The sequence below is a fragment of the Centrocercus urophasianus genome, unplaced genomic scaffold (assembly GCF_019232065.1).
Source record: "Centrocercus urophasianus isolate 14NV4802_14NV808 unplaced genomic scaffold, USGS_Curo_1.0 seq_16, whole genome shotgun sequence".
NCBI lineage: Eukaryota > Metazoa > Chordata > Aves > Galliformes > Phasianidae > Centrocercus > Centrocercus urophasianus.
In genome coordinates this window covers 25,706,809-25,726,747 of record NW_024884711.1, presented here as the reverse complement: position 1 = coordinate 25,726,747, position 19,939 = coordinate 25,706,809, and the positions used below count along the sequence as shown (strand labels likewise).

The window sequence follows — 19,939 nt, the reverse complement described above, 5'->3', positions numbered from 1 at the left end:
ATAGCAGATTTTTTTGTGTCTGAGAGAAGTAACCCCTTGGAAGATATAACCATACTTGGAATCATACAAACAAACCTGAGACTTTTCTGTAAAGCTGATTTTGGAAACTCAGGTGAAAGAAGAGATTAAAATGGATCCAAGTTGAAGGAGGGAAGATTTAGGTTGGATGTTAGGGGGAAGTTCTATACAAGGAGAGTGGTTAGGCCCTGGAACGGGCTGCCCAGGGAGGTTGTGGATGCCCCGTCCTTGGATGTGTTTAAGGCCAGGTTGGACGGGGTCCTGGGCAACCTGATCTGAATGTGTGTGTTTGGTGGCCCTGCTAGGCAGGGGGGTTGGAACTACATGATCCTTGAGGTCCCTTCCAACCCGGGTGATTCTGTGATTCTGTGATCTGTGATTCTGTGAAGCGCTGTGCATTTGCTTCAGAAAGAGATTTTCTTTGTTTTCAACTGACAATAAGAGCAATTCCACTCTATCCATAACAACCACTAACCTGCATTGTTAATTGGAAAAGAAGGTTTACATTTCCTCAGGAGATTGTTCTGACCTGTTCCTTAGTATTTGTTAAATGAAATTATTAAACTTTGAATTTCAGAAACATGAAGCAATTTTCTCTACTATAAGCAATCACAGAAGTAATACAGCTTTTCTTGTTTGAGCTAGCGAAAGTTTAATGAACTTGTAAGAAGTATAACAAAGTTGGAAAGACTGGTTCATTTAACAGAGGAATCTTGGAGGCAGGCTTATCTATCAATTTCCAGCTAAGTGTATAATCAATGAATATTAAGATGCTATAATTACAAAATAAACAAGAGAGTTTGGCAAAGCAGATAATCATAACAAAAAGAGAATAGATAGAAAGCTTATCCGCACCCTGGGCTCACTTACAAAACTCCAGCAGAGCAGATCTCCACAAGAGATCCTTCCCCACTGGTAGTCAGCCCTTAAATGGGTCTAGGAGAGGTGCAGCCAGGCTCCACCCCTTCCTGCAGCACAGGAGAATTGCCTTCACCTGTGCTCCTGTGGCTGACTCAGTGCTCGCCTCAGGTGGATTAATACAGTTGGAAAATGTCTATACTAACTTTCCAGCATGACTATCTGCACAACACAAGGTTTCTAACCTAAGGAAACGTTCTCTTACCTTCAGCCCATTCACCTGACACACAGTCAATTTCTCCAGTGATGAAAGAAGACATATTTCAGAAGGAAAAGATGCAAACTGGTTGTTTGATACATTTAAGTCTTTAATCGTTTCCAGATTGCTGATCTTTAAAGGAATATTCTTTATCTGATTATTTGAAATGTCGAGTGTTTTTAAACCCTTTAAAGAACACAATTCTTCAGGAAATGACTCAAACTTATTGTGGTGCAGAAAAAGAACCTGGAGAGCCTTCATTTCAGATACCACTGCTGGCATACTATTGATTTCATTCTCACTTACATCCAAGTAAACGAGTTTTGTGAGGCTGCACAAGCATGCAGAAAATGAAGACAGTTTATTCTTGTTTAATTCTAGATGCTCCAAATCTTTAATATCAGAAATTCCAGGTATTAATTCTGAAATAGAGTTGCCACTGAGATTTAAATATTTAAGATCAGATAGTGCACACACCGCATTTGGAAACTGAGAGAGCTTATTATTGCTGAGATCAGCTTCGGTTATCCTTATGCAAGTTTTTAATTCGACAGGGATGTATGTTAATACGTTTCCAGAAAGCTCTATTTTGGAGAGCTCTTTTAAATGTGATATTTGTTCAACCAGCAAGTTTAGTTGATTCCCATTTAAAGAAAGCTCCTTTAAATTTTTAAGTCTGTGAATATTGGCAGGGAGCTGGGTTAACTGATTATCACATAGAACAAGATGTTTCAGCATAGTACAGTTGCAAAGATTATCTGTAATGCTTTTGAATAAATTTTTTGAAAGGTTCAGGAACGTAAGCTCTCTCAAGTTCTCCACTTTATCTGACAGAAACTCCAATTTGTTATCATCAGCTCTGAGTCCTTTCAGTTTTGTCAGCTGGAAAAGCTGCACAGCAAGAAATAAAAGCTTATTGCGACTAATTGAAAATTCTTGTAATTTCTTGAGCTCTTTAATATCTTTCGGCAAACTCTGAATGAAGTTCCCACATAAGCTGAGATTTACCAGATTGGGAAGGTAGCAGAGAACTCTTGGAAATACTGCGATCTGATTGGAATCAATGTTGAGTACCTTCAAGTTTTTCATGTCAATCATGGCATCTGGCAAAGTTTTTATCTTGTTCCCAGCAAGCTCTAATGTTTCAAGGCTTTTCAATGCAAAAGGAAATTCATCAATGCTGTTGTGATTGAGAAAGAGCTCCTTAATATTTACAAGCTTGGGCAATTCTTCAGGGAGGCACGATAACCGGTTGTGACTAACATTTAACACTTTCAGTTTATGAAGCAATGATATTTCTGGCGGCAGCAGTGTCAGTCTGTTTCTTTCAAGTACCAGGATCTCCAGATTAGACAGGTTAACTGTATTTAAGCGTAGCGTTTTTATTTCGTTGTTCTGTAAGAGCAAGGTTTTTACATTTTGGCTTTCGGAAGCAGACTGAGGCACGTCCTGGAGCCCTTTATCACTCAGTCTAAGTGTGAAACTCCTTTCTTCAGCAGGCAACAAAAATGTTGATCTGCTTCCAGCACTTTCAGCATTCACTGCTGATGGTGACAAGCCTGGTCTGCCATCTCCTGTGACAGCCCCTGCAAGCACTGGCTTTCGCTCTCCAGTGTCTTTGTCAGCTGACTTCAACATGTGCTTTCTCACACCTGTTTCAGAGACAGCCTGAGGCGCTGTGCTACTGTTTATCTCAGTGGAGGATTCAAACTCATTCCTTTTACCCGGTAAATCACTTCTTGGGACGTTTTCAGTCTTTTTATGGCCTTCCAGATCTGCTTGAGGCCCTTCCTGTGAAATTTCACTCAAACTTTCCACAGTTGGGTCAGCTACTCCAGCAGTCTCTGATAAACGTAAGGAGTCTTCCCTGGCACCGTCGTCAGCAGTGCCGCGAAAGCTTTTCAGTTCTGAGTTCAGACCCCCCGGAACGTCATCTTCTTCCTTCTCCAGAGACATCGCTTCTTGCTAAGTCTTCAAACGTGCATCCCTCAGTTTTGCTTCCCAGTTTTAAAGCACGCCCAACCTGAGCTACCAACGACGGGGGGAACCCCCGTATTTTCAGAGTAACTCTTCCAGCTCACTGCAAGCAGCAGCAGCGGCAGCCGCAGCAGCCCATACCCACCCGAGGGTCCTCCTCCTCAGGAGCAACCCCGCCTACCCCGCGCCGCGGGCACGAACACTGCTAAGCCGGAGACGCTCCCGCCTGTCCCCGGAGCGGCCCGTCCCGTCTCAGCCGGCAGAGCAGCAGGCGCAGCGCAGAGCCAGCTCCCTCAGGGCAGCTCGCCGTTGCCGCGGCAACCCGCGGTGCCTTCCGCGCGGCGCCGAGGAGCGGTTGCGCACGCGCGCTGCAGGAGTGCTGCTTGGGCTGGGAGCGGGGCTGGCGGCGGCCGCGGCGCTTTCCCGGCTGCTCTCAGGGCAGAGAGCTGGACGCATACCGCTGGCCCTCCGTTGAAGGCCGAGCACCGTTTTGCGGCTGCTTTGTATTAAGCTTCGCAGCGATTCTGCCGGCCGGCCGGCCGGCCTCCCACCACACACGCTGTACCTTTCCGCTGCCCAACGCGCCGTGGCTGACGCGGGCAGCACTGGTGGGGTCGAGCAGCCGGCCCTGCCAGCAGCAAACACTGACGAACTGTTCCACGCGATAAAACCATGCTTGTTTTTCACAGTGTATATTTTCAGCTGCCTGGCTGGAACATACACTCGGTCTTTGCTTTGTCAACTGTAAAGTTCAACTACTCATTTAAAAAATGCTTATGGTGATCAACCTGTATGGTTGATCCTGCTTACTAAGGCATGATTTTGATTTCTGCAGCTTTTTCAGCTCTACTGTTTGGCACAGAGCACAGCTGCTAGTGGTCCACATGCTGCCTCCCTCTCTGCTCCAGTCCCATTTCCCCACTCCCAGACAGAAGGCTGGCACTCACCCCTCCTTGTCGCAACACCACAGCAGCACCTCCTGTTCCTGGCTGCCAACAGCCTGCCTGGAGCTCCAGCTCAAAGCCTTCCGATAGGCATCACCTGCTCCCAGCTGGCTTGCCCGGACTCAAGAGTTCCCTTTTTCCGATGCGTTCCTGAGTTGTTTCCAAGGCGTGCAGCAAGGTGCTCTGTGCGTCCTAATCTGCAATCACCTGGAACCCTCCTCCCTGTGATCCTATCTCATGACCATCCTACACCACTCGCAAGGATTACTCAACCCCTTTCCCAGGTGCACAGCAGTGTGCGCCTTAACTTCTAATCACTGTGGAACTGTTCCCATGATCCTATCTCACTATTATCCTACAAAACCTGCAAAGACCAGCCTGTTCAACAGCCCTTTGGCGGTACCACCTGCTCGATAAGACATTTCAGGGCACTTTGATGCTGGCTGCAGTTAACACAAATAACAAAGGTGATTTGTAAACAATTTATTAGGTAGTAATAAATAAGAATCTTAGCAGAAAGAACTATACAGCAATAAGGCATATTAATACTTTCGTTAAATATGTAACTGTGACATGCATCAACGTTTTCCTTCTAGTTCTGTAACAAAGTGCTGTGTAGCAAAGAGTACTTCTGATACCAGTGCCACGAAAGCAAGAATGCTAAAAAGGACCTGACTGTTGCATTATTTACCATAAATAAAAGATAAATTTACTGCTATTTATGCCCATTAAATAATAAAGCTTGCTAAGAAGACTTCAAAGTATCTTCTGTTTATTTTTTAACTTGTTCACTACTTTAATTCCTTAAACTGTACTTACTAGTAGTGAGGTACCATTAAAGGTATTACAAAACAACAAACTTGGGGTTTTGTTTTGTTTTGAACTTCTTTTTACAAAGTACTGCAAACTGTTTTAGCATGCAGCTTACATGGAAGGAGTAATCAAGTGCACTTAGAACCCTGAAATATAACCAGAATTTTTAGAGGTGTATTATGAATACTGTCTTAAAGTACAAAGACATTTCAGAATCCATAGGGTCCCCATCTTACACTTGGGACCCAACTTGCTAAGACCCAGCTGTGACTTAGTAAAGAGCAAGAAGAATGCTTATAAACTTGCATGTTAAACAGTAATTGTAGCATTGAGTCCTGTATTCTCTACTGCTTGCGGTTTCAAGGAAATGAAATAAGCAATGAGAAGGAAAATTAGTTGAAAAGAAGTGACTTAGTACCCCCTATATGAGTTCTTGTTACTGAAGATGTGTTGCAATCCAGGATAAGAATTATTAAAGTATCTGAAGACCTCTGAATGAGATTTGTTTGTAAACCTCCTCCTTCTCCATATGCAAATGTTTTATATTGCACGGCAAAAGTAGAAGTCCAGTTTTCTTACAAGCACACTAAATATTGAATATGGCTTTTGAAGATTTAAAATAGTTCCCTTTCGACATCTTCATGCAGTATTTTAGAATAAATATGAACACCAAGTATGAGAAATAAGAGTAAAAATAAAGCCAGCTATCACATTTGTCAGAAACCAAGTAAGGTTTATCAAAAGCAGATGTTCAAAAGACTGGCTGGTCTCCTAAGCATATTTACCAAGAATATTTTAAAAGTAAAGTTTGTCTAAAAATACTGTAACACATACAACCTCCTTGATGTTCTATAGAAAGACATGTAAAGTGAAGATGTTAACTGAGATGTGCTTAACAGCACCATCAGTCTCACCATCCCCTGGGAAAAAAGTTTCCAGATTCATTTCTGTCCAACAGTCAAGAATGGCTCGATTCACTCTTGTCCAATTTGGTAAAGCATTTAAATTTTGCTAGCTTTTACTGGTAACTCAAGCTCTACAATAGCTTATATATGAAACAAAAATATTTATAAAAATAACAGATATGTTGTAAAGCTTTTTAAAAAAATAAATCATGCAGGTTCTGTACAAAGTTAAAAAACTGTACAAATGGACTTTTCTCTTGTGTAAAATTCATGTACATGGAAGTCTTCTGTTAGGGTGAGAATTTTTTGCTTAGCCATAAGATGCTGTTTCATCATTTATCCATCATTCATTTCTTTCACTAGGCATTAATTGGCCATTTAATTTCATCAGAAGTTTTACGATGAGACCTGCCTATAGAAAGGTACACAATTAAATTCTAATCAGCATTTCACAACAATTGCACAATCAATTTAAGTATATGGTAAATGCAAGTATATAAACAGAAGTTAGAAGTTGCATCATTTTAGAGATAACAATGAAACCAAAAACTAGGTTTTTTTCCTTATAAATGAGGAAATATTTTTCAAAACACTAAGTCACTTCTTCCTCTCTATCCAAATTCTTATGATGTAAAAATCAAAAGGCAACTACTGTCAAACTATGCAACATACTCAAAGCTGCAGTTTTGTCACAACACCTTTCAACATGACATATGGTCTGTGACGATATTTGACAATGCCAAACTCCACTAGTTTTGACAGAAATGTTACCAGCTCTAACTCTGTGATTCTTGTCGTATTTGGAATTATCCTTAAGGCCTATGGGATTGGGCACACGCAACAAACAGTTTTCACTACCAAAAAAAATGTTCTCCCTAATGCAAGTTTATTCTTACGTATTTAGAATGCTAAAGGCTTCACGTTCTGTAAGAACAAGCAAACACTCTGAAATATTGAGAAAAGTTCTCATCTGAAAATCACTTTGGGGGCAGAGTTTGGGTGGAGCTTCTTTTATACAGTACAAGGGTCAACCAGAAGAGAAGGAACATGTATTTGGTCCAAGAAATTCTATGATGGATGAAATTCTATGTTGAATGAAAAATGTCAATGCTTACCTGTTTGGTATGCACAATAAAACTCATTTTGTTTTCCAGACTGTGTATCTGAAAACATGTATCTCCATCTCCCAACTGCCACATAAAACAGCCATACTTTAAGCTGAGGAGTAAAGCCTACAATAAAATAGAAAACCATCATTCAGAAAGCACTGTCCATACTTACAGATGGAACTTCCCTTATTTCACTTAAGACAGAATTCTACCTAAGTGGAAAAGTATGTTCCGTATTCAAGCTGTAACTTATAAAGTAGTCAAGTTGAAAAATACAAGGCTTTCCATTAAAGTGCTTTTTGAAGACTTCAGAATCTTGGAAATCTTCATGGTCAATTTAGATGTGAAACGCCTACTAGCACAGAGAATTTAAGAGAACAGCATTAAACGTAGAAGTTTTCATCAGCAGTTCACTTAAGCTGACCTTTGTTTCCATGTTCAGGAGATGCAGCCCTTTCACATTTACTCCTACGTAGACCTTGATGACTTTATGGCTACTCGAACTTGCTTTGGTGAATATTTGTCCTGTGAAAAAAGCTGCTCCATAAGTTGGAATTTCCCAGCAATTCTGCAAAAACATGCGCTGAAGGTGATGCATCTCTTTACTTACACCTTCACTGGTGCTCAGATTCTAGAAAGAAAAAAACACAGGAAATCAATAAATCTTCCAAAATACCTGCATTTATTTGAAGAACATGACATAGTTCAGTGGAATTCCCACTGAAAAAGAAAGTCTCAGATGCTGAAACAGACTGAGAATGTAGGTCCCTGTACGAGCCTCAGAAATCTTAAACACAGACACCTAACCACTTCAGGTTCCCACAGTTTCCCCTCTATTAGAAGTATTTCAGACTAGCCAGGGTTAACCAGCTGATACTACATACATCAAAATAAAATAATAATAACAATAATGATAAAAAACCCTAAGCACTCCTCCTTTGAGGGGTCCAAAGCATGCTTAGATGAGCATGAAACACAGTATGCTCCTGCAAACATGGATTTTTTTATTTTTTTTAAACAAAATAAGGTGCAAAATTTGTTTTCCTGAACAGAGCCCTCATTTAGAATGAGAAACAATCCTGATATTTCCTCCTTCTCAGTAGCATGGAACTGTTACAACAAAGGGTTGTTAGACTGCTCCTAGTTCAAAACTGACTGATGCACAGTACTCAAAACAAATGAAGGAAAAAATAATTTTCCAAATCTGAAACTAAGGGACAAAAATTCAGCAAAGCCACACATGAGATTAGAAGGCATAAAAGAGAACACAAGCCTTTAGCAATTAGGGGGGGGTGTAATTGTGGGTGGGGTAGATGGCACCAACCTCTTTGTTGCACACCCTGCATTACAACTTACCTGAATGCTACGGCTATTCTTAAAATATAAAATGGATTAAAATATTTGGAGCAAGGACTGAAACACCTTTTCCTTTCCCCTGTACCTAAAAATAACAGCCTACAGCAGAAGCCTACAATGCTGTGCTCTAATATTTTATCTGACACAAGAAAGAGTAAAGAATACTCTGCTGTGTCCTCTGCTGTACCGCAGTCTTAGGAAGAATATTCTCTTCCTTTCTTCATCTGTATTATGAAGAACAAGAGTGATGTGCTGGTTTCTGACAGAAGAGGTGTTGACATCAGGAAAAAGTTAATTACTGAGTAACTTTGACTCAAAGAAAGAGGGGCAAGGCTGAAAATGTTCCCTGTGCGCCTCTGCAGTTTCCTGTCAGACATCTAAAGTGATTCATATCAGCTGGAACAATTCTCTATCTGTCACACCTTATTTATTCTACAATTTTTCATGAAGTTCACAAATTTAATTGTCACATGTGTTTGACTCAGTTTGGAAATCAAAGCTTTTAAGTCTTTTACAGAAGCATCCTAAGTCCATGCATAGAAATTTTCCTAAATTAACGACTGTAGTCAAGGCAGTTTGTGCACCAGTAACAGATCCCTACCATACAAGCTACATCAGCAAAACAGGCTTTATCAACCTGTCATTATGAGCAGATGTGAAAATATAAGTCAGAGCAGATTTTCTACGTGTATACCTGTACAGGCGGTACCCACGAACGTAAAGTTAACATGGAAGTAAATGAGCAGATGACAAATCATATTTATTTCTAAGAAGCATATCAGCTGTAACTGTACAAGAAATAAGAGCATTCCAACAAGAACCCATCAAAAAATTCATAACATACGCATTTCCAGATTATATACACACCAACATTTTTGTTCATTATCTGACAATCGAACAGTCAAAAATATGCTCAGACAGGATTTTCTATAATTTTTCTATTTGTCCTACCTTGTATTCATGAAGTATTCTGTTTGTCCAATGAGGAGCTTTACTTTTTAGTTTAGTGATTGGTACTATAGATTTAAGATTTTCTTCACTATAGAAAAAAACAAAGCAGAAAAAAAAATTCCTTCATTAAACAAAGAAAGAACTAAGAGTAGTGTCTGCCAGTTTTTATCTTCAAACCACATACACAGAGCTAGACAGCCAGCTCCCATCAAATGTTCCCTCAGCAACTGAGAAGCCTTCCTGAAATTGAAGCTAAGGCTTAAAATGTAGTGGAATTCCCAATTAATGGTAATCCAGTTGATTTTGTGTTAACCACTTTTGTATCATGCATTACGGATGTGGCAGGGAGAGAAAATGCTAGCAGCAGAACATGTGAGCCTTAGCTGATTAAAGACTAGTATGGAAGCCAAAATTATAAAGGAACAGTCACCTAAACCAGAATATCAAAAGATGATGGCTTATAGGTTCACTGCTCTATTCAGTACCACCAGTGACTAGGCCCATTCATCTCCACATGAAAATAAGTTACCACATAACATGAAAGTGAAGCTATTTGCATGAAGAGCCTTTTTAAATGGAGGCAACAAACACTAAAGGGAGCCTCTACTAGCTTGCACAATTAATATAGACTTCATCCTTTAAACTAACAAGGACAACAGTACAGACAGACTGTTCAGATGCAGCTCACACTTAAAAGCAGTGTAACTGCAGCAGAAAATGCAGCTGATGTACAGATGGTGGAGCATGCAACCAAGAAAAGCAAGCCAGCACAGCTCAGCTGAAGCTGTGAATGAGAGGACATAAGAACTATAGTAGCATCCCAGAACAGCACATCTGCTGTTACGTGAATGAACTAAGGTGGAGATGGTGGGGGTTGGAGTGAAGATTTACATAGCAGAAAGCGAAATCCTGATGTGTTTTGATACTGCTGCATGTTTTGATACATGCTGTATGTGGAAGCATAAAAACATATCCCAGTTCTGCAGTCAAGAGGAGAAAAAGGGGAGGGAAAAGTACCATCTGGCAGAGCACTACCGGTCCTATATTTCTGACAAATTTAGTGTAGGATTACATACGTTCCTCCCTGAAAGAGGAACATCATTCTTAAAAGTTGGTCTGACTGGACGTTGTAAGGAGCATAGTCCACTTCACTCCTGTCAAAACTCTTCATTTGCTTGAGCACTGTTACTCATTTTTCTATTACTATGTCTCAGCACAGATCTGCAGAATACAGAACCTCTGTTCCTGGCCTCGGACAGCAATAATTAAAATCAGCATGTTCTTCAGACACCGTGCCTAACTTCTGTTAATGCTACCAGTACTATGTGGTTGTTCTGAACTAGACTCATTAAAGGAGAAGAATAATAAAAAATGCCATACCTAAAATTTGGTATTTCCACAGGTAAGTGGAACTATCTAAAAATATTTCATTTAAAAACAAAAACATACTTACTTTAGAAAGCCCTGTTTATGTTTCTTGCTCTCATAATTTCCATAAACTATCTGTAGAAGGAGACTTGCCAGGGTGATCAGCTTAGCATCGGGCGACGTATAGAAACCTTTCAATAAATTATATCTGGCTTCATCAAAAAGAATAAGAATAGCCAATGGATCCTCAATCTGTTTAAAAGATTTAAATAGCATGAATTTTCTTCAAAAAGAAAATGAGCTTAGAAAAAAAAAATGAATACAGTTCCTCACTGATTCAGAGGTACAAGACAAAATGTGTAATCCTGCTTTGGGTACATTTTAGTAATGCTCTGTAACAGAAAAAAAATGAAACAATTATTGTGATTGACTTAATTCAAGACTTCAGTGATCTAATGCATTTAAAAGGTAAAGGTTACTAACGTACAATGCACAATCAAAAACGTTCACAGAAATTTTGCTGTGTTTTTTTTTACCCACAAATCCATTTTGAGTACATTTAAATATTCCCATTGAAATCAACCAATTAAATATTGGAAATATCACAGAACAGGGAAAAGAAAGAAAATAAGGTAGGTTGTTAGTACATGTATGACAAACACAGAGACTGGGTCACAATTGATAAAGCCAGAAATTAGAATCTGAGTAAGTGCAGAGTAGGAATAGAGAGAAACTGACCACAAACTCTCACAGAAAAGGCAAGGAGATGAGAGACATGGTTTATGTCTCTGTTTAAGTATGTAAATTCAGCCATTAAATGCACTGAGCAGTGGTATTCAACGCGTTCTGATTCTGACCACGATTTCATGCTATCACTTCTAAGTGCCAACCTTTTTTTCTATTTCTAGTGGAAGTCTCACATCTCTTCTCAGGAAAAGCTGTGAAGTTTCCCTCTGAGGATCCAAGTTTGTCAGTTCAGTGAATATTTCAGGCCAGTCTCGAATATGCTGCAAAGGCTTGTGAAAGGGCTTCAATTGGAGGCCTAGGAAATATCAGCGTTGCGTTTATAAATAAACAGTAATAACCCAGCATATACATATGTGGATGATTTGATGCTGCATCAGAACAAGAATATCTGAAACTGAGGATTCATTTAAAAATAAATAAATAAATAATTTTTCTATGCTTTCTAAACTGCCTTATATAAAAGGTTTTCAAAATATGGATTTACCAACAAAACTATTGGCATATATTTAATAAATGCACTAATGATGAACTTTAGTTCTTTTCAGCTTCTCAAGAGTGAATTTGTATTTAAACATGTAATGGAGTACCAAGATGGACCACAAAACCACAAGTAAAGGACCTCCAGAAAGCTAGCAGCCATATTAAATAAAATTACATAGCAAAAATGTGACAGATTCTTGTCTCAACTCTTACGAGAGAAGAGAAATGCCATGCCCAAAAGTCAGATTTTTAATGGAAAAATACAGATATAGCCTATCTTAGAAACGTACCTTCTATTTTTTGAGACATAAACCATAAACTATTCAGAGCAGATATTCATTTTCATTTCTAAAATGTCTTGATTCTTAATAGGCTACAGTAATTCAAATTTACAAGTTCACCTGTCTATATGAGAAATGCAGAATCAATACAGAGCTTCCAACTACTATATACTGCAGTCTGTATCTTCAGTAGTGCTCATTCACTTATCCAGCCTGTCTCTGTGATTACTGCTTGCCCATTTTCTAGCAGTGAGGAAACAGAACTCCGTATTTATCTTATTTTCACTGCTCTGGCTTTTACATTATATGTAAAACTTCAAAGGAGCTATTAAGGCAGAACATCTTTTCACTACTATCAGAGAGTGCATTTCCAATTTTCATAAGGAAAAAAAAATTTAAATACAAATTTTAAAAAAGTGCAATAAACTGTCAAATATAACTGTATTCCTTGCAACTTACTGAGGTTCTCAGAACAGATCCAGATAGTAAAGTATTGCTGGGTTTCTTGAGACAAACGCATCCCTTCCATTATTTGCTGTACAGTAGTATTGTTCCCATGTTTCAACTCAACAGAGCGGTACGACCCATCCATACGATAAATTCGTGCCTTTTCATACTACATAAAAATTCAATTTATTGTTATTAATATTGATTTGTTAAAGTTCTTTCTGTTGGCGTTTGTGAAGAGTTTAAGCAATTTAACCATAATTCAATAAAATCTACAATGTAGAGAAAAATAACACTGCACAACTTCGTATTTCTGCTTATGAAAACTACATTTTGTCATTTATACAAGTTCTTTTACTGGGCTTTTTACCACAGTAACTACAATAGAGGTTCTACTTGTATACTGCAAACTTCACCTCTGTTTTAACTCCAAGGCAAACAGGACTCAGTTATCCGAGGATTTGGGCTCAACTGCCTAAGCATATCATGAAACAACTACCTCACTATTACTGGCATGTTATAAATTATTCCAACTATTAGTCTAACCTAACAAGGCTAATTTTTCAGGAGGAAAACATCACTCTTAATACAGATCCCACTACAATACAAACGCAATCTCAACAAGATCTTTTAGCACTTCTATAATATTACTGACAAATTATTTTTCCTTTCAGAATTCCTAGTGTACAATGACTTACATATGTGCCCAAAGAATGCCTTCTGAAAGACTTACTTAAATTGGATGCTCAAGGCATACACATGCACACATCATATAAATTAACGAAATACCTCGTGTAGATCTCTCTACTCTCACACTGTGATTTTGTTTCCAACCTAGTAAGGATTCCACTGACTGCTAAGAAAACCTACACTGACTACATGATAAAAAGCCAATTTTGTAGAAGTCTACATTTAAAGAGCTGAATGTTCCTGCTTATTAACCCATAAGTTGATAAGGCACAAAGAAAAATAATGATTATATAATCAAAAGTAGCTGATGATAGAAGATCAGCAGCTGATGTGATACTCCTACAAATAAATCAAATACTGACACAAGGCCATAAGTATAGACAAAAACATTTACAGAGATAAAATGCCTGTTTGTCTCTTTCACACTAACCTTTTAAGCATAGTGCACACTTCCTTTAAAATCTCTTAAGTGAGCCCAGCCTAGCTTTTCCAAAGTCTATTTATAAACGAAATATAAATTTCAAGATATTCAGAGAAATAAACACATACAGGTTTATTTATGGCATCCTTCAACAGTTTTGCAGTTTCTTCCCACTCATTTTGTTTGTTCTCTTCACAGACATTCAGTGGAGACCTTCCCTGTTGATCAGTAATGTGCTACAAACAAACAGAAACACTGACAATGCATTGTTTTGACTGGAATTAGGCAAACATGTCACATTTGAGATAACTGATAAATAATGGAAAAAAGTAGAGGCAATGAAAAATATTTAACCATTTTTGTCAGTCACTCAATAGACCATTGTGTTTACACATTGTAGCATGGACACAAAGTGTCACATGCACAAACTAGAAACATGTTAAATTGCCATTTCTGTACACAAACAGAACTTACTCTGTCAATTTCTGGATGATTCAGGAGAATTTGTACTATTTCAGCATGCCCACCTCCAGCAGCAAAATGTAGAGGAGAACTAAGCTGGCCGTTCAAAAGATTTGGATTGCACTTTCCTTTCTCCAATAGCATCCGAGTAGCTTCAACTTTTCCATACCTACAGGCAGATTAAAAATTTAGCAGACACAGCAAATGTAAACTAAAATCTTTTCCAGATACTTCTAAATAAGAAAAAGTACACTGCCTTGCTCAAGAGCTTTTAGCTTTCCAAAGACAGCGAACATTTAGAGGCCAAACACAGTGAATGTTAGTAAGTTTGTTTAACTTCTACATGTATTTGGTACTGTCTAGCAACCATTTACTAGATTTATTAGAGATAGACCCAACTCTGCTTTACACTATTTGGGTAGCTGTAGCAATTCAGTCATGGCAAAACAGGCTCAGTCTTGCCTGCAAAGTCTGTGTAAGAATCTGCATAAAGCTTCTGAATGTTATGCAGAAGGTTCCTAAGACTCATGCTGCTAACTGGGAAACCTAGCATTAAATGTGTATGTAAACTTTCTGAGAAACACTAAAAATCAAATAAGTCATTTTTGTTTGTTTTGGTGTTTTTTTTTTTTTTTTTTTTTTTTTTTAAACAGCCAAGCTTGATTTTTATGTTCAGGTTATCAGACACTGCTATAAATACAGAAGACTACCTTCTGCTTAAAGATGAAACAGAAGTATTTTTGCAAGGTCTGACAAAAGCTGTGAAAAGAATCACAGATTTAAATCATCACAGCATCATAGAATCAGTCAAGTTGGTTTCTGGAGATCATGGAGTTCAGCATTGTGTTCAAAGCATGACTCTCACCAACACTCACTCAGCTCAGCTATTGCTGCGTTACAGAACTGCTCACAGCCTTTAACCAATAAAGACTGCAAGAGTTGCTACAGTAAACTAGACCCAGTGTCTCCAACAGCAAGTAGAACAGGTACTTCAGGACAGATGTAGGGACAGATATAAGAGGCAATAAATAAGTGTGTGATGATACGGTAACTATACTTGGTCTTCTCTGAAACCACTCAGATAGCAATTATCTCAAAACCTCAAGCAGTATTTCTCTTCAGAAAGTAATATACAATAATATATATTAAGAGACAAAGTATAGAAAATCTAAATTTTATTTCTCATTTTTGACCCTGTATGATGAATGACATAAAATACTGCAAAAGAGTCATGACAGCAAGAAAGCAGCAAGAAAGCATTTGATTGGAAAAACTATACTGGGTTGACTTACCAGCATGCATAATGGATTGGTGCCCAGTGGTCACTGTCTAACTGATTAACAGAAAACTTTTTATCCAGAAGGTGGCTTAGTAAATCAGAGTCGCCTTCACAAGCACTGCGGTGAAGAGGGAAATCGTCTACCCACTGGTGTTCTCTATGAATTAAAAGGAAAAGCAGGAGGGAAACACAGTTGAGAAACATTTAGATAGTTGAGAACATCAGTTTTTTTAAATGACTAACTCAGGACTAACTGTAGAGCCATATGAATAATAAAGATGAAGCTTATACAGCTAAAATGCGTCAGTATTTGTACAACTAGCATTTCAGTCATGCAGTACCCAAGCCACAACTTTATTCATTATGCTAAGAAATGCTACTCTAACATTTGTAATTTAAATCTTTCTTGATCTATCCTTTAATTCGTGTACTTAGAGACTTCAAATAGATTTTCTTTTATTTAAATATGCAGTTGTACAGTAAAGCCCTAGAGTAAAGAGTCTCATGCTGACCAAGTCTGCTAAGTACTACTGTAATATAACAAAACTAAAGTATATATTAACAAAAAAGAAATGTAATACTTGTCCTCTGTGACACTGCTCATGCTGCGTTGCCACTTTTCTCTTTTAGGAATCTGAATTTTTGAATAGTCTGGGGCTCCAAGGCCAAAGTAGGGATTTATTACCACTTTGTCAACCTGTGAAGACATAATTTAAATAAAACTGGAAAAAAAAAAAAAAAAAAATCTTACTGAGATTTGGCCAAACAATCCCCATCCAGCCCAAGTATTATCTTGGTGCCCAAGTTATGACTATAATATTTTATAAGTAAAGAGATTAATGTTGAAGTGTGAGGATTTGAAAATCTGTTTGGCAGTAAGCGTGCAATAAAGAAATCTGATTATATTAAAACAAAGCATGCTCAGAAAAAATGAGCAAATAAAATACGAAACAGAAAAGCATGTATGTTCCACAAATACAAAATGAAAACATAATTCTTACCCTGTTGGTATACTGAAGGTCAGATCCAAACAGAGGATTATAGATACACATATCTGCTTTCTCTAATGCCAGCATTTTACTCTTTATTTCCAGAGCAGTATAACCCATGTGTAACGAGCTCTCTGTTTGACCAGGTTCTATAGCATAAGCAGGGTTTATTACATTTGTTTTAATTCTCTCAAGAGGAGATGGTCTGAATAAAGCTGGGATGGAATGAGACTGGGTATGCCGTTCATCCAACCACCTGCAGAAGAAATTTGGCAAGTTAACTCATTTCCTGATAGAAAAGGGCTATTCTGATCATGCCTGTCCATTTCTTTGATTAATAGTTGTGTGTTTAGTAACAGCAAATTAATTTTTTAAATTAAAATATAATTATAATGTGCATAAATAATTTTATAACACTAAATTAAGCCCCATAAATGATATTTTTTTTTAGCAAATGTGTTTGCTCAAACGCATTTCCTGCAGATGCAAAGTCTCAAAGAAAAGGAAATTAAAATATATGACAGAAATAACAATGGTTATAACCAAAACACTTGACCACACCAAAATGTTGCTGTTTCACTTCATTTACTTTCAGTTTATCAGTATTACTACTCTCAAGACACAAATTCTGCAACTTAAAGCCTTTTACGTGTGACCTTAAGTTTCAGTATCTGTACAGACTTAGTAAGACTTCTGACTTTGAGAGAAAGCAGACGGTCCCTCAAGAGCTTGCAAACAGCCAATTCTCTTTCACAAAGGCTACCACCTGTCCTTTTACATAGCCGCACTGAAGATTACTCTGTTTGAAGTGGACTACTACTGACAACAGAGGAGGGTTTTAGGCCTCTCTCAAAACTTCAAATAAAAACATCCTTTGCTAGAATACAATTAATTCTGCTTAGTGCTTTATCTTGGAAAGGTAGAATAAAGAAGCACATGCTTTGGAAAAAAAAATCCACTGATATACTGTTTGGAGCTTGCCTGTTCCAGAGTCACATCTAAGAATGTGATTCCCAGTGTAGAGCATATGCTTAGGCCTGGATTAAGTCCCAGACTGAATCTATTGTATGTTTCACAAGCTGTGCTCCCTTCACTTACTCATCGCCCTGCTGTGAAGGACATTAAAACTGTGGCCATCGTGCTCTGAACACCCTCTTGTCTGTCTGAGGGTATTTTCAAGGAATTTCTCTATGAAATCTTTTACAAGCATTGTTTCTGGCTACCTACTTAGAGAACAATCAATATAAACTCTTTCCTATTATACTTCCAAGGTTTCGCTCACATCTGTAAGGCTGGTGACATATGCTAAGCAGAGCTCAGAATATGAAGGCATTCATTATGTAGCAAACAAATAGAAAATCTTGCATGATGGCATACATGAAAATACAGAAATTGCCTACACGCAGAACCTTTTTAGGCAGTTGCCTGTAACTTAATATTTTTGCATTAGCCAAGATTTTTGCCTAACTTTATTTATGTGTGGCAGAAAAACATGCTCATAAACATGGTGCTTTCCTATTCCTGAAAGTAAAGGTCTCATTCACTTCAACAGATACTCCTGCAAAGAAATTAGTACATAATTATGCCTGGTATTCCTATGTAAAGGCTACATAAAGAGGCCCAAACCCTTTTAATATGTTAAATTTTCTAATTGCTCTAAATCTGGCTACACAACTAATTGCCATTCTTAAAGTCAATTCCCTGTTGCAAATAAACTTGTACAGCTCAGAAAGCTGCACTTCAGGGTTTGTAAAGGGAAATCTAAGTGGTATAAAATTCTAGTTCTACATTCTTGCAAATACTCTTATTGATAACATTTGTGGAAATTATAGAAGATTTGATATTATTATATGATTATATTATTATATGATTTCGTAAAACATTAATTAAAACCTTAACATTATCAAGGATTTCCAGTAAATCACTGGATTAAGAAGACTATTTCTCAGTTCACAAAAACATTTTTTAAAAGATTTAGAAATTTGTTGTCATGCTTCTCATAACCATGAAGTAACATAGTATCATTTTCTTCTTAATCAGAAAAATGATGTAAAAATTATTTGCTATATCCTTAAATTTCCTTGTTTATCTTCTATGTCTCTGTATTTGCATTCATGGTATTTCTTACTTATCCAAGGCAATTAACATTCTTGCAGTAAGCGTTGCAAAATGTGTGCTGGATTCACTGCAGACTCTCATGATGTCTTGTAAACAGTAGAACACAGGGCATCCTGGACTGTATGTGTATTTTGTATTATCTAAAAAGGAAACACACTTTGAAGATGTATTGAAGAAAATAATGTTATTTTCCCTCCTGTGTCTTTTGTAGTTACATATTCCCAACCTACTGGCAGCAGTTCAATTTTTTCCCCATACAACTGACAGAAATTAGAGTCCTCACATAGCTATTCATATCCCAATTGGGTAACCTTAAAAACCTTGAAGTGTCCAGTTACTATTTCATCACTGTTATCAGCTTCATCTGAGGAATTAATATGAAATGCATGCTGTTACCAGAAAAAGAAAGAATAGGACTTCAGAACTGAAGAGATCATTGCTATTGGTAACTCTACAATGGTATTTATTTTTTTGATAGTTTTTATCATTAGGGTCTTATCACAAAAGCAAAAAGAAGTTTCAGCAAAAGCACACAGGCATTTGTTTCAGGCTTGTTTTCAAATACTTTCCTGACAAGCAGTACACTTTGCTTCTAAAAACATCATTCATCATTCCTTGTTCAAACAAAACTGTTTACAGAATTCGCTAAGCATTCTTCTCTGAGTAAACAACTCTGAACTGAATAGTCTGGATGTCTGAAATAGAATTATGTTCAGTGAATTTTATAGGAGTTGATTATATTTCAAAATGTATGCATTCAGTGAACAAACAGCTTAAATCAAAAGTGTGCTATGGTTATGGAAACAAATGCAGTACATTTTCTGAGGATTTTAAGTAACATTTTCAGGTTTTAAAGTATACAGATTTCTACCTAACTCTAACTTTTTGATGTTTAAATAAAAAAGACATACAGCACATTTACAAAAATCCTGAAATCTTCAACTGAACTTCTGTTAAAATGAATGCAGCATCAGAAATTATGCTTAGTGTTACCTTTCACAACAGTAGGAACGATGTAAAGTGATGCCTCCTGGCCTGCTTTCTCTCCATCCAGAGGGAATGTCTTCATTAGCACTACACGCTTCCCTAGCACATTACATTAAAATGAAAATATTAACCAACATAAATAAATACATAAAAACAGTCTAGAGACAGTTAACTGGATGCCTATCAGACCAATCCTTCCTAATTTCTAGGAAGAAAAAGGGCATATTACTAGCTAAAATCTAAATCAAGCCAAGAACATCAAAATAAATACACAAAATAAAGAACACCAATACGTACACAGTCATTAGCCTGAAAAATGACAGCACTGTACACCTTTTTTCACAATAACTTTTCCCTGCTCCTGATTATTCAGGTTGCTCTCATGTCTCAAAACCACCAATTTTTAAGTTAAAGAAGATTCCTTCTGAAATGGGAAAGCACAGCTGCACGCCGTATTTCATGTTAGGATGATCCATGTAG

At 37.6% G+C, this 19,939-nt stretch overlaps 1 protein-coding gene across 7 annotated transcripts in view; it reads right to left on the bottom strand.

Moving 5' to 3' along the window:
- LOC122159287 (krev interaction trapped protein 1) overlaps window positions 1-19,939 on the bottom strand; it is a 37,208-nt gene that overhangs the window by 14,325 nt on the left and 2,944 nt on the right. For 5 of the 7 annotated variants that reach the window (XM_042816726.1, XM_042816725.1, XM_042816727.1 and 2 more), the window contains 13 exons: window positions 19,466-19,558; window positions 18,483-18,612; window positions 16,367-16,610; window positions 15,947-16,062; window positions 15,379-15,522; window positions 14,099-14,255; window positions 13,753-13,860; window positions 12,526-12,682; window positions 11,449-11,600; window positions 10,644-10,810; window positions 9,191-9,278; window positions 7,308-7,514; window positions 6,890-7,006 (listed from right to left, as the gene is read on the bottom strand). In XM_042816726.1, the coding sequence (XP_042672660.1) occupies window positions 6,890-7,006; window positions 7,308-7,514; window positions 9,191-9,278; window positions 10,644-10,810; window positions 11,449-11,600; window positions 12,526-12,682; window positions 13,753-13,860; window positions 14,099-14,255; window positions 15,379-15,522; window positions 15,947-16,062; window positions 16,367-16,610; window positions 18,483-18,612; window positions 19,466-19,558 (1,880 nt within the window). Of the gene's footprint in view, window positions 1-4,524; window positions 6,187-6,889; window positions 7,007-7,307; window positions 7,515-9,190; window positions 9,279-10,643; window positions 10,811-11,448; window positions 11,601-12,525; window positions 12,683-13,752; window positions 13,861-14,098; window positions 14,256-15,378; window positions 15,523-15,946; window positions 16,088-16,366; window positions 16,611-18,482; window positions 18,613-19,465; window positions 19,559-19,939 lie in introns of those variants that run through there. The other 2 variants (XM_042816730.1, XM_042816731.1) reach the window with 2 other exon arrangements.